Here is a 14,552-nt window from a genome sequence, read left to right on the forward strand (position 1 = left end):
CCGTAACGTGTTTCTTAAAATTGATCCTAAAGCACTTTGCCCCACATGGGTGCGATGGACGGGGGATGCCCAGATTCAAGAGGCTATCTTGAAGGGATGGCATACAATCAGGAGCTGCATTATCAATGAACGATGGCGAGAGACCTATTTTAAATTAGCTCATGCAGCCTTATACGGGTTCAATATCCCCCCTTCCCCTAATTTTCCTGATAGAATAACCGCGTGCCCGAAATGCAAACAGTCTCTCACAAATCTATGGCATGGGGTGAGGGAATGCACTCATTCTCAATCATACTGGAAGGAGGTGGCAGACTATATACATTCACATTGGAAGGTTAGGGTTCCGGAGTCACCTCAAGCATTCCTCTTCCACCAACTTAGGCCACCAGAGCCTGAGGGGGACGCGCTGGTGGTACCAGAAATTGTGCATATAGTACTACATGTAGCCCTGCAATGCCTGTTCCAGGTCTGGTTGTCGGAGGCAGTCCCGGACATTCCAATGCTAGTCTCTCAATTGAAACTCCTTTTTGGGGTGGACAGAATATATGCAGAGGGACACAAAAATCAGGGAACCAAGAAGTTCTTTAAACGCTGGAAGTCATTTATAGAATCCCATTTTCAGCCACAAGAGATACGAGATATTGTATACCCTTTCAGACTTACGGAGTGGTATTGTAGAAGTGATCTGGCTGGGACCCTGGGTTCTTTGGGACTGCCCCCTGCCAACCAGGCTGCCAGTAGGTGACTCCACACAGATAGTTATATAGACGTTGTCATTGCTGACTAACTTTTGCGATTCACAGGTACCTTTCTATGGTTTTGCCCATCCTTGGATTTGGATGGGCCACGGTCGAACCCCGGGAACCATTCTTCTCATGGACTATGGGACTAAATAAAGACACATGCACCTTTCTTTGTGTTTGATTTCTATTTTATTGTTCTCAAGTCGTGGACATTGGTGCAATCCATGACAGTTGAATGTCTGTGTTTGTCTTGTTTTCTTTTTCTTTCACAAAATAACGAAAACTCAAATAAAATCTTATTACAAAAAAAAACAAAACAGTATCTTTGCTCAAAGCTTAGCATGTTCCCTGGTCATTTCCCTGTACTGGCATTGGTATAAAGAGATTTGTACTATTCTCTCATATAGTAGCCAATGTCTTCTGCAAATTGCAAAAACAGTTTCACTTTCCAATAACTTCCTTCCATGTAAATTGAAGTATTCCTTCTAGTTGGAGTGAAGAGTGAATTGCTGGCAGTTGGTTTGAAGCTCTGGATTCCATTAACAAGATATAAGACAATGGGGGAGATTTATGAAACTGGTGTAAAGTAAAATTGTCTTAGTTGTCCCTAGCAACCAATCAGATTCCACTTTTCAATTATCACAGGTCCTTTGGAAAATGAAAGGAGGAATCTGATTGGTTGCTCGGGGCAACTAAGCCAATTCTACTTTACACCAGTTTGATAAATCTCCCCCAATGTCTCCAGTTTTCTTGATCTAATCAGTAAGAAATTATTGTACAATCATTCAACTGTCCTAGGAAATCCATCCAAGTCCTAGCTACTGAATACTATTAATGGAGGAATACTCTATCTTGTTGCTATGTACTGTAGATTTAGTGTCACATAACAGGAAGGGATGCCCACATGAATGGAAGGCCATAAATGCAGACTAATTCTGGGATTATTTGGGAGCAGTGCTGAATTTAACGTATATACAGAAATACTGCACCGGTTCATTCACTGTTAATGAAAATTGATTCCAGATAGAAAGAGAGTGTCTTTTAATAAATAACTCTTGGCCCCTGTGAAGGGAAGTGCCGAATATAAATGAATACAGCTCTTCTCATGAAGTGGTGCTCTTAGCGATAATGCAAGGGATGCTGCATGGTTTTAAAAAGCGGTTTTGGACTGGGAATTGTCTGGCTCCTTTTCTACAGCAACGTCATGGGTATAGACTTGTGGGAAGCGTTAAGTGTTCAGCAGTATAAAAGAACGGCCCTGCCTTCATTTGCTACTTGTAATAATAGTCTTAATGGAAGAGGAGCTGAATCAATACATCAAGACAGCTGTTAACAGATTATTTTAATGGAATCTAAACAGCTTCTCTTTTCTCTCATTTTGGAGTTTAAAAATCTCTACAAATGACAAGAATGTTCAAGCTGCGTCTCTATATACGTCAAAATACGAGTTCTTGGGAAAACTCCCTCCACACAAGAAGTCACGAAAGCTCAACCTAGAGGATATCTGCTGCGAGACTTCCATGAAACTGGTCTGGAGACTAGGGTGCTGCAGTTCTATGGTACTTAAAGGCCGAAGGAGACCATAGGAGGACAAGCAGACGATCACTCTTGTGAGTGTGAATGATTCTCAACTATACAAGAGAATCAGCAACTGGATATGTCATCACTCTTAAAGGAAGACATGGAAAAAAAACTTTTCAAACCTTTAGGACATAATTTGTATGAGTTCATCGAGACCAAGTGCAAATCCAGGGAAAGGTTTTATCTATGTGCTTCAGGTAATATATAATGTATGTCAATGCTTCACTTTCAGTTGTAATAGTCATTATAAAAATAACATGTATTGTCATTGTGTATCATTGTCTTATACTGAATCCACAAAGATTGACTAGCTGCAGGTAAATTACTGTATGGTATGGAGAATAATAGTGTATATATATATATATATATATATATATATATATATATATATATATATATATAATCATCATCGCATTCTGTATTATGTCTCCTGGTATATATAGATATACACACACAAACACACATTTATTTCCAGGGGTAAACATCATCTCATTCTGTATTGTGTCTCCTGGTAAAGCAGAGCATCATTGCCTTTGTTATTGTTCCACATAATGCTGATCGGAACATTATACAGTACATGAATTCAACACTTTTTCAGGATTTTTCAACCCCTGGCTTAAATAAACAATATATTTTATATATTTTGACGAAATATTTGTTACTCATCATGGTAGGAAAATAATGAATCAACACACAGAATGTTAAATTGTAGGTAATTTGATATAAGGCGTGCTGTACAGCATAATGACAGCATACAGTATATGATTGATTACCTCTACAAATGGACACCATCTCTCCTTCTCTAGATGTCCATTCACAATCATTGCCTCATCCCACAGGTTCCAATTTACAATTTGAACCAAAACAATGGAGACAGCACAATGCTGTTTTTATCACTTTTTCTACAGCTATAAATATTACTTTCAGGAACACCTAAGCCGAGAGGAACCAATCGTGACTTCCTTTTTTATCCACTCTACCTCATGGCTCTACTTTGGAAGCTCATTACTTATAAGCACTGTCTTTTGTTGGAAAAGGCATACTTGGCTGTCGACACTACGTTTTTGCTATCCGTTTTTGTCATCAGTTTTTTTCTAAAATACTGATGAAAAAAACGGATGCATTTGTGTGCATCCGTTTAGATCAGTTTTTTTCTATAGACTTCCATTATTATTATAAAAATAAATGGATCAAAACAAATTCATTTTATGTACACAAAAACGTTGTTGACCTTAAAAAAACTGATCAGTTTTGATCCATTTTTTTTAGAATGGAAGTCAATAGAAAAATGGATCAAAACGGATGCACACAAATGCATCCGTTTTTTTCATCTGTTTTTGCAAACGGATTGCAAAAACTTAGTGTGAATCCAGCCTTACAGTATGTTTAGTTTCTTGCTCACCTGTTGAGTACAAACAGAGAAGTCATGTTTAAAGGCTTCGGATACCTTGCCATAATTTTTTTGTTTGTCAGATTACATGGCCTTAAAACCCAGTCTTTGTAATAATTGTTTAGCTAATGCATTTTGCACATTTACAATAACTAGCAAGCTGCTCAATGCCTTTGATGTCAAATCCACCAAACTGGCCCTCTGACAGCTTAATCTCAGTTACTTTTTACTTTTCCATAACATTCAGTCTACTTTTGTGTGATCAAAATCCAGCTCAGAAGAGAGTCCTGAAGAAACAGGGCTACAGACAGTCATATCAGGGAGCCCAGCTAGCTTGCCTAGTACTGTAATAAATGCAAGCTGCAGAAACCAATCACAGAAACATTTTAGAGCACAATATGTATGCATATGAAAACATTGATCTGAAGGTGTGCATAGCACTAGTAGAAAGCAATATAGTAATTAACAGCATGTAAAATAAATAAGGGGTTAAGGCATGATGCAAAGGCCAGTTTATAAGGTATTCAGAGACCATGCTCTTTACATTTACAAATGCAGCAGAATTACAATTGACATTCCTAATTCTTTTGTCAATTCAGACTTCCAGTGCTTAGTCAGTGCTAGTTCTATGAGAACTAATTACATTTAAAGCATTTAATATTAATATTTAATAAGCATGGAAGGAATTATCCCATTGTAAAACACATGCCTATGTATGCATAAATATCTGTACTATATACTTTCAAATTTAACTACAACTGTGTGTTCTTGTCTCACAGTTAAAGGAATTACCCAGGATTAAAAAATCTGCTTTCTTCCAAAAAATAAATAAATAAATTATGTGTGGTATTCACTTCAATTGAACTGATCTGCAATACCACATACATACTGAGGACAGGTGTGGTGCTGTATCTGGAATATAGCAGCTATGTTCCTTTCTGATACTGAATAACCCCTTTATTCTATTAATTACTTTTTAATCTAAAACATTGGATGACTGCCTCATAGTGGATCAGAGTACACAATGGACATTTTTTGTTGATATATTTATGGGTGTTTTGGCTAAAACAAAAACAAGAAGAATCACTGGGACTCCAAAAATCACTGATGTGCACCCAGGGGCAGTCTTGGCATTTCTGGGGCCCCAAGCGAAGTTATGTCTGCCCCCCCCCTCGACACGCGTTCCAAAACAATAGACCGCTGTGTGTTGCCCCCAGTAGTATGTACCCCTTGTGTCCTGCCCCCAGTAGTATATACCCCTTGTTTGCTTACCCCAGTACTATATAGACCCCTGTGTGTTCCCCCAGTTATATATAGCCCCCCCGTGTGCTCCCCCAGAAGTATACAGACCTCCTGTGTGCTGCCCCAGTTGTATATAGACCCCCTGTGTGCTGCCGCCAGTTGTATATACCCCCTATGTGCTCCCCCACTAGTATATAGGCCCCCTGTGTTCTCATTCAGGGGTATTTAGCCCCCCTGTGTGCTCCCCCCATTTATATAGACCCCTGATGTGCTCCCCCTTCCATATAATATATAACCCAATAAAACAAACACTTATACTCACCTGGGTCCGGGCGTCTCCTCTTCTCTTCACTCTTGTGGCTGCAGGAAGGGTTTTTCCTGCGATCACAAGAGGCTGCACTCCCCTTGTCCTGGCGCCGATGCTCCAGTGATGTCACTGGAGCGCCAGCACCACAAGGACAAAGCGGCCACTTGTGACCGCAGGGAAAACCCTTCCTGCGGCCACAAGAGTGACTGACAGGAAGGGAGCCAATGGCTCCCACCCTGTCAGTGCTGCTGCATGTAACTATGAGCGCTCATTACGAGTGCTCATAGTTACAGTTCAGATGGCAGCAGCGAGCGGGGCAGCGGCCCTGTCCAGCAGTCTTGAGCACAAGAGCAGGATGTGGGGGCCCCCCTGGATGTTGGGGGCCCCAAGCGATCGCTTGGGGTGCTTGGTGCCAAAGACCGCCACTGTGTGCACCAACAACATGTCAATGTCTCTCTTCATCCTCTGCATTTCAGTAAAACTATGATTAAAATGCCATCTTCATTCTTCAGGGTTGGATCAGAGAAGCAAGGTGGTAAAGACAGGTATCACATTTCTGACATACCAAATAGTATATGTTGAATACAAACGCACAACAATGGGGTGACATAATTCTTTACCATAAAATTGCATACCATCTAAACCATAGTAATTGGATTGCCCAATAGTTGTAATTATTATTATTAATATACCTAGTGCGGTTGGGCATTTCTAACTGCTATATACACTTAGGTGTTTATAGGATTAAAAAGAGAATCTGCCACTAAGTTTATGCCACCTTAAATGAGAGCAGCATAAACTAGTGACAGAAATGCTGAACAGATCGGTGTATTACTGACATCATTCTGTTCATCCGTTCTCCTAATATGCAGGAGAATAGGATCCTTGTCTCACCCCTCCCCCTGCCCTTCAGCTGCTGATCGACAGTCGTCTGCCTATACACAGCATGGATAGATAACTGCCAATCAGCAGCTGGTGGGTGGAGTTTTCTGCTTCTCATGAATATCCAGGACTACTGGGCTCATGCACATAATGTAGAGGACTACTTATTGTCCATGTTGATCAGGAGAATATCTCCGAATCAGCTACACAGAACAATGAAAGTGATACATCATTCTGTTCAGCTTCTCTGACACTTGTTTATGCTGCCCAGAGATAGAACACCATAAGCCTATTGACAGAGTCTCTTTAAAAGAACAGAAGTTTACAGGTCAGTTTAGCACCACCATATTTTGCAAACATAACTGCTAAGGTAATAATAAATTATTATGGAATCTGTGTGGTATATATGGAGAAAATGTATTGATCTGCATTAAACACATCTCAGCCTCTGCAACTACCTAAATAGAGGTGAGTCTTCAGGGAGAGTACTTATGTTCCAACCAAGATGATGTAGGATGAAGAGTAGAGGAAAAAAATCCACTTAGTGGATGGGTCACTTCTTTCAAGAAGAAAAGTAATCTCTAGATAAGGTATTTAGAAATAGAGTTCCAGTAGAGCAGCCTAATATACAGTACTAGAAATATATAACAGGTTCCTTTCTCCATATAGAGTTACAACATGTATTACATTTCATATCATATCATTATAAGGCTATGTTCACACACAGTAAAATAAAAGCAAAATACGACAGTAAAATACATTAGATAAAAATAACCTAATAATGGGCTACATTAAAGTCTATGGAAAAGCAGCCATTTGTGCACATTATGCACACATGCTGGCATTTTCCTTTAATGTAGCGAATTAGATGAAAAATATTGCTGTGTTTTTTACCCATTTTATTGTCGTATTTTGGTTTTATTTTATTGTGTTTGAACTTAACCCCAGGGTCAATGCAGATGGCAAAGTCACATAAGTTATGTATCCTTTATAGGGCACACAGAGTCCCTACGATTTTGAAGTTTGCTTTTATGTAAAGTCAGAGGCACAAAACAAACTAGCCTCACAAGGTTAAAAAAGTCCTTCCCCTCCTTGATCAAACAGCTATCAACAGAGCATCAAGTCATTTTATCTATCATTACGCTGGTGCAGCATGATACGTTCTCAACACTCTGGCAGGTACGCTGTCCTCTTCTGATGCAAGAGGTTAGCGAAACTGACTAGAACACCATAGACTGCATTGCAATACACTTTCTATGGAGCTTCCAAGAGTTCCGTTGACTGCTCACATCAGAAGAGGACAACAAACCCGTCAGAGTTTTCACAACTTATTCTTGCAGTGCCATAAAATAAGGAGGGAACGCTGCACAATTTCATCTCTTCCACTGTAATCAAGAGTCAAAGAGGAGTTGTGGTGAGGCGCTAGTGCCGCACTCTGGCACACCTCATCACTCCTTCCTCCTCCATTTCCGCATGAATTTTCTGTGCCGGGCGGCCTCCAACACGCTCACACCAGTCTCTATGTTTGCAAATGCACCCATGGTCGAAAGGGCCAAACAGTGTGCACATGACCCACTGATATCACAGGCTTATTCTCTTTGTTGCTCACACAGGCACCATATACCTGGGGAGCAGCGCACATACACTGACTGTCCCAACTGTGGGCATTGGGTTCAGCCCCTCAGTGCGCATGCATGTCCACTCGTGTTTTTTGGGAGTGGCGTCAGCCATGAACTTTGACACCGACTGGCTGTGCATGCGCACTGAGAGGCTAAAGCCAATGCTCACATAAGCATGCGTGCGCTGCTCCCACGGTCTACGGCACCTGTGCTCTTGGAATGAGAAGAATCTATATACTGAACTTGAATTTATTACTGCATTTTCATAATTCCACTAACTTATCTTTTTCCAAACCTTTAAGAGGACCTGTCAGGTTACTTGGGCCTCACCAATTGGCCCCTGAGATCTGACAGGTCAGGAGAACAACATTCAGATGCTGTCCATCTGAGTGCCCTCTGATCCCAGAGTGGAGAAAATGACTTTTATTTACCATGACTGGGACTGTATTTTCCAGAGGTTACAGCCATGATGTTGCACCCCCTATGCTTTTGCCTGTGATTTGGTTTTTTAGCCTCACTAGCATTTATCCACCGGCTGATACTTGTTGTTCTAATGACCTCTGCCTGTACCTAGGATTTCCCTTTGTCTCTGTGATTTGGTTTTTGATGTGCTGGACTTTCTGACCTCGGCTTGATATCTTGATGTCTCTGTTTTGTGATTGTGTTCCTGACCTATTCCCCTGTTTGGACCTGGCTAGTATGACCTAATTATTCCTGTCCTTTTCCCTATCCGTCACATGATCTTAGAAGGGGACTGTTGCACAGTTGGAGGCTACTGTTTAGGCACCTGTAGGTTGCTGTTGCACTTTCTGTATTTTTGTCTGTACTTAAGCCACATGCAGCGTGCAACCTGCAGTGTGAACAGAGGCATAGATGTGCTGCCATTTTTTCTTTTTTTTCTGTTGCGTATGGGGTGTGTGGCTACCTCCTGTGTGCTTGCACTCCACCCATGTCCCAAGGGTTCTATTAAAAGAGATTATTTGGATCCTATCTGGCCAGTTCTAGGCTTAATGTTAGCCCAGGAGAGGCCATTGCTAGTGTGAAAATGCTAGAGAAGGACCATGTCTCTGAGGACACCTTAACGTTGGTGACATGGTACACTCTGTTTGATCAAATAGTTTGCTAAGATCCTCATTTTTTAATATCTACAGAGCAGGTTTTTCTTGTGTGTTTGCAGGGAGGAGTATTTGCTATAAGCGCTTGCACCTGTGGGTTGCTGTTGCATTTTCTGTTGATATGTAATTGAATCATGCCCTTCATATTATGTGTTACTCATGCTATAAAGGTAAGGTCCAGCATAACTGTGGTAGCACCAATGAAACTATATAGTCATTGACCCCCATAAGGTATGGTCTGCATAAGGTAGCTGCATCATGGGGCCATACTCTTAACATTTGTTAAGCTTCTTGAGCTGATGCTGCTTAGTATAATGTTACTCCTATCTATAGATTCTGTTTTATGTAATAAATGAATTCCATGCAATGCTATTACCTTAGTTAAACCTACCTATATAGTATAAATGGTGGACAATGCTATTACATAAGCTATAAGCTTCCTCTTATATTGCTGTATGAGTATATTTGTGTTTTTTCATTACTATACCACCATATACACTAAAACTACATAGCAATTGTGTCAGCTAGCCATGAGGTTCAGGACACAGATCACAGGACCTAATACAAACATGTCTACAGCCAAGCATGAGTGATACCTTTAAGAGGAAAAGTATAAACTACTTTCCAACAATGTTTTTTTTTAATATGCATTTTGCTTCTCCAGATTTCAACGCATCTTCTCAAAGAAGTTATATTCATGATGATGTTCATGTTATTTTGTATATACTGTATAATAAATGCAAAATAGAGTTTTTTACCCCTCGTCATACACTGCTGTTTTGGAGTCTTAAAGGGGTACTCCGGGCCAGGTATTTTTGAGGATCGCCGGGGAGGGGGTGGAAATTGAAGCTGGAGGTCACTTACCTCCCCCGTTCCAGCGCCGTTGCCCGGATCGCGCCACCCGGTACTCCCATCCCGCGGCAGCTTTCTGGTCAGAGCTACCACATGAGACGTGACGTCTCAAGGCAGCTCTGCCATTTAGCAGCCGAGGCGGGACTCCGCTACGGCTGCTGATTGGCAGAGCTGCCATGAGACGTCACGTCTCATGCGGCAGCTCTGACCAGGAAGCTGCTGGGGGATGGGAGTACCGGGCGGCGCAATCCGGGCACCGGTGCTGGAACGGGGGAGGTAAGTGACCTCCGGCTTCAATTCCCACCCCTATAATAATAATAATTAATAATAATTTTTATTTATATAGCGCCAACAGATTCCGCAGCACTTTACAATTCTTCCCCGGCGATCCTCAAAAATACCCCCCGGTCCGGAGTACCCCTTTAAGGCCCTTTTACAGTGGCCTATTATCAGCAATGAGCATTCCTAGAAACACTCATTCTGCAGATAGTTGGTTTGTGTAAAAGTGTGAGCGGTCAGTTGATAAGCAGGAAAATTCACACTCTTCAGCTGATCACATCTTTTGTGCGGCAGTAAAATATATTGTTATTGGCCGCACATCTCACTGTGTAAAAACAAGATGTGTGGCTGATAACAATGAATGTTAAATCCCCACCCATATTCTAAGCTAGTGGATCAAAGCAGTGATGTTTCTGTCCACATCAGTGGAGTGCTGCTACTTTTTGATATATTGATGCAGCTGTGGGATCAGGAGTGTAAAGCTCCTATTACATGCCGTGATTCAGAGGAGCAAACGAGTGCCGACCTGTTAGGTACGACCTGCTCGCTTTCTCCTCGTTTCCTACTCGCTACCGGCACTATTACTGTCAGGAACCGGACAGCAGGACAAGACAAGACAGTGAGCCCTAAGCTCAGCCCGCCCACTGTCCTCTACCTACTTGCCACAATCTGCCCTAAGATGGCGGCGAGCAACTGGGCGGCGGTCCCTGCACTGGCTAGGTGGGACACAAAGACAAGACAGACAGACAAAACACAATAAAGATTGGTCGACAGTCTGGGTCACAACAATCGGGAGCGCAGTACAAAAACACAATCCAAAAAGCAAGGTCAATAAACAGGCAATATGGTCAGGGGCAGGCAGCAAGCAGGGATAGTCAGAATACACAGCAGAAGAGTAAGGATAAACAGAGCAAGAGAAACAGAACCAGGCAGAGACAAGCTCAATATCCGGCCGTGAGAGGCAGGCTGGCAGACACTATATAGGAGACCAGAGATCCAGTGCAGGAGCTGATTGGACCAGACCCCTAATCTCCTCAGAACACCTGGGGCAAGAGCAACCTGACTGGCAGGAAGAACAGTCTGTCAGACAAGCTAACCAGCATCAGAGTTAACTCCGGAGTGGCCAGGAGTATCTCAGGCAAAGCGGGTGTGGCTGAACAAACACAGAAGGAAAAAGGCCAGTGTTCAGACAAGGCCCAGGACACCGCACAAACATACAAAAACACTGAATATCAGCGCCATCTCAGGCGAGCAGCACGAGCCAAGGGGGGCACGGAGTTCGGCACAGGCACATTCATGACAATTACATGCGTTGGCAGCGAATGAGTAAGAGCTGGGGGGCCACAGGGAGCTGCAGGGGGGGGGGGGCTGCTCGGGTGATCGCTAGATCGTCCAGGCAGCCCATAGAAAATAGTGGCGGCCTGCTGCCGCTGCTCCTATTTCACAGAGTGACAGCAGCAGATCGCTGCTATCTAAATCAAAGATGTTTCAGCCTGTTGAAAGACAACGATCAGCCGACATCATGCATGCATGTATTTGCGTGTATAGACAGAAAGACTGACAGATAAAAAGATTCTATGTTTGCTGTGAAAAGTAGAAGCAGTTCAAGCCATTGGTGGGCAGATACTACTAGACAGGGGTGGGTACCCAGCAGTAGGCTCTGAGGTGCAATGCATGCTGGGAGATGTAGTTTTCCAGGCAGATGCCATGATGTAAACTTGGAGCAATTGTAAAAGTTTGAAGTAGCATAGGCAAGTGGGAAAAATGTCAAACGATCAGTGGGGGATCGGTGAGTGCATCTATAATAATAATAATAAGTTTTAATTATATAGCGCCAACAGATTCCGCAGCACGTACACCTATATGCTTTTCAAGCATTTAATTTTGTGACGGGATTGCTGGAGTTCCTCTTTATGGAGACTATACAGCAATGGTTTATGCGTTTTGGCCATGTGATTAGTCTTACCTTGTAAAGGCACTGAAAGCAAGTGCTGATCTTGCTGATCAGTGCTCATTTGTGGCCATGGAAGGCTGAAAATTGATGCATGTTAAAGACCCATAAGACAAGATGGAGAGAACTAACATAATAAGCTCTATATCAGTGTGGGGGGGGGGGGGAATTAATTTCCCGTAGACAAGCATGACCCCTACTTTCATAAACCGATAGAACCCAGAAGGCAAAAATAAAGACATGCATTAAAGCCAAAAACCTCATTAGAAATCAGGTATAGATAAACTTTGATAAATTGTCTAATGCATTTAACAAAACTCACTGTCCTTGTTGATTTTCAACTTGACATCTGAAATAGAAGGAGATAAATTATAGATAAAAGACATCTATACATAATCTTCATTGCCACTTCAATGAGTCCCGGGAGGAATGTTAAAGTCTTTGAATATTTCAGCCAGATGATTCATGTACATTATATATCATTGCATGAGACTGTGTAATATTGTAATTATGTCTTCCAGTGGCTAAGGAGGAGGAAGTTCATATATGCTTGGTGAAACACTACAGAGCTTGTTTAGATGAGAAATACGAAGTGGCTGAAATGTGGTTTCTGAAAGATCTCCAATATATTGATGGGAGAGAACCAGATACTGTAAGTTTTTAGGAAAAAGAATAAATATTACTATATTAAATCACAAACAGAAACTATATCCCGGCATTACACACTAGGGCCTAATTGCATACACAGCCGTTAAGATATCACGGCTTGAACAGCTCCATAGTCTCTGGCTCTTATATACTGTACCTTCAAGTGGTGCTCAGCATATGTAGTCCATTCAGCGTATATACAGTAAGAGGAAAGATGCGGCACTCACCACTGGTGAAAGTAAAAGACCTTTATTCCTTAATCGGGTCGTGGAGTAGAGGTTTCACAAGCGGGAAATGGACCTGAGGGCCTAGATGAAGCACACAGTCTGTTGTCGCTTGTGCAGCCTCTACTCCATGATCTGATGAAGGAATAAAGGTCATTTACTTTTACTGCATCTTTTTATCTTACTGTATATTACTATATTAAATACATTAATGTCAATAAAACTCCTTGTCATCGCAAATAAATAAATATAAAATAAGTTACTAATAACACATAGGTATTAGTCACAATAAAAACACTACAACATTTAGATTTCTAATTACAATAATTACAAATTTCCAGTTCAGTTACTTGCAAAGATAAAAAATAATCAATACTCACCTGCCCTGATCCCTGCCACTGCGATTCCATCCCTCATGCTTTCCATTTTTTTCTGCTTCCTGTAACATGCCGTTCATACAAAACCTGCCTTCTCAACCAGTCATTGGTCATAGTAGTGGCCCCACTTATTCTGTAGCTGTTTAAGTGGGCAGTTCTTGCATGGACAGGTCACAAGAAGCAAGATGAGAAGAGCACTGGACCTGGGGGCCATCAAAAAGATTAGGGCAGTCAAGTATGTCTTATTTTCTATTTTTGCACTTGGACTTTGTGTTTTGTGCCAGATGTAACTTTTATATGTAACTTTTCCTTAATATTTTATAGGACAACCCATATTTTGACATGATGTTTGATGAAGTCTGTAATGTGGAAGCCTACAGCTGTGCCTCCAAGTACGCCTTTGCTCGATGTTTAATTAAACTGAACACTCTCCACACAAAGAGGGATATCAAGGTGTTAAATTTTGACTCCTCCTACATAGAAGATGGTGTCATCTGGTCTTCAAACAACGGGGACTGCTTAGTACTTATGAGAATATGTTTTTATGCATCTAATCTTCTGTGCTTATCTTTATGTCCTATACCGTAGGTAACATGGTAAGCAGCAAAGAGGTAACCCCATCCAATGATCTCTTAAAAGTCACAAGTGAACTGTTGTTAGGTCTGTCTAGATTAACTATGCTAGTAATAGAGCATGCACAGTCCAGGTTGTAGATTACATGATTTATGTCAGTCAGATTGTTATTGAACTTGGGGTGTTTTGGGTGTTAATATATAATGGGAATAAGCTAAAAGCATTTCTCAGTCTTTACTGAGTTAGTAAATGTTAACTAAATGATGAATGTAGGGATAGGCAGGATTACTTCTTAAGTCTTAAGTAAAAAGATAAATCATCATAAAGTACAATAAAGGGATTACACCAAGGTTGACATAGTAAATATTTTTTTTTCTTGAAAAACAAAATCACAACTAAAGTATATAAAAGATGGAATTCACATACAGGCCATGACCAGTCAGGAGATTTCATAGTTGTGGGCCCAGCAGCCTGAACAACCACCATCATGCCCCACGCACATTTAGAAGCGCAGCATGAAGACAGTGGGACTGCCCTCTAGTGGAAGGATGTGCACCCTCTGATGTACACATATTATGAGGGGGGGCTTAGGCTATAATGAATATATCAGATTGTAAACATGTCTAAATTATGAACACTGAATTATTATCTTCTCTGTGGAATTATCACCTTTGTGGGAACTCCAAACTTCCAATGTATCAAAAGTAGTATCAATGTGTACTGTTCATTTTCCCTTATCAGTAATATTACCAAAAATAAAACCTATTTA

General features: G+C 41.4%; 1 protein-coding gene across 1 annotated transcript; it reads left to right on the forward strand.

Annotated features, from left to right (window-relative positions):
- The first annotated feature begins 1,843 nt into the window (after positions 1-1,843).
- Positions 1,844-13,798, forward strand: EXOC1L (exocyst complex component 1 like). Its single transcript, XM_069976540.1, has 3 exons — positions 1,844-2,521; positions 12,483-12,613; positions 13,535-13,798. Exons 1-3 carry the CDS (start codon positions 2,401-2,403, stop codon positions 13,796-13,798), a joined length of 516 nt encoding a protein of 171 aa, XP_069832641.1. The 5' UTR covers positions 1,844-2,400.
- Positions 13,799-14,552: the final 754 nt, after the last annotated feature.

This window comes from Dendropsophus ebraccatus, chromosome 7 (assembly GCF_027789765.1).
Source record: "Dendropsophus ebraccatus isolate aDenEbr1 chromosome 7, aDenEbr1.pat, whole genome shotgun sequence".
Lineage (NCBI taxonomy): Eukaryota > Metazoa > Chordata > Amphibia > Anura > Hylidae > Dendropsophus > Dendropsophus ebraccatus.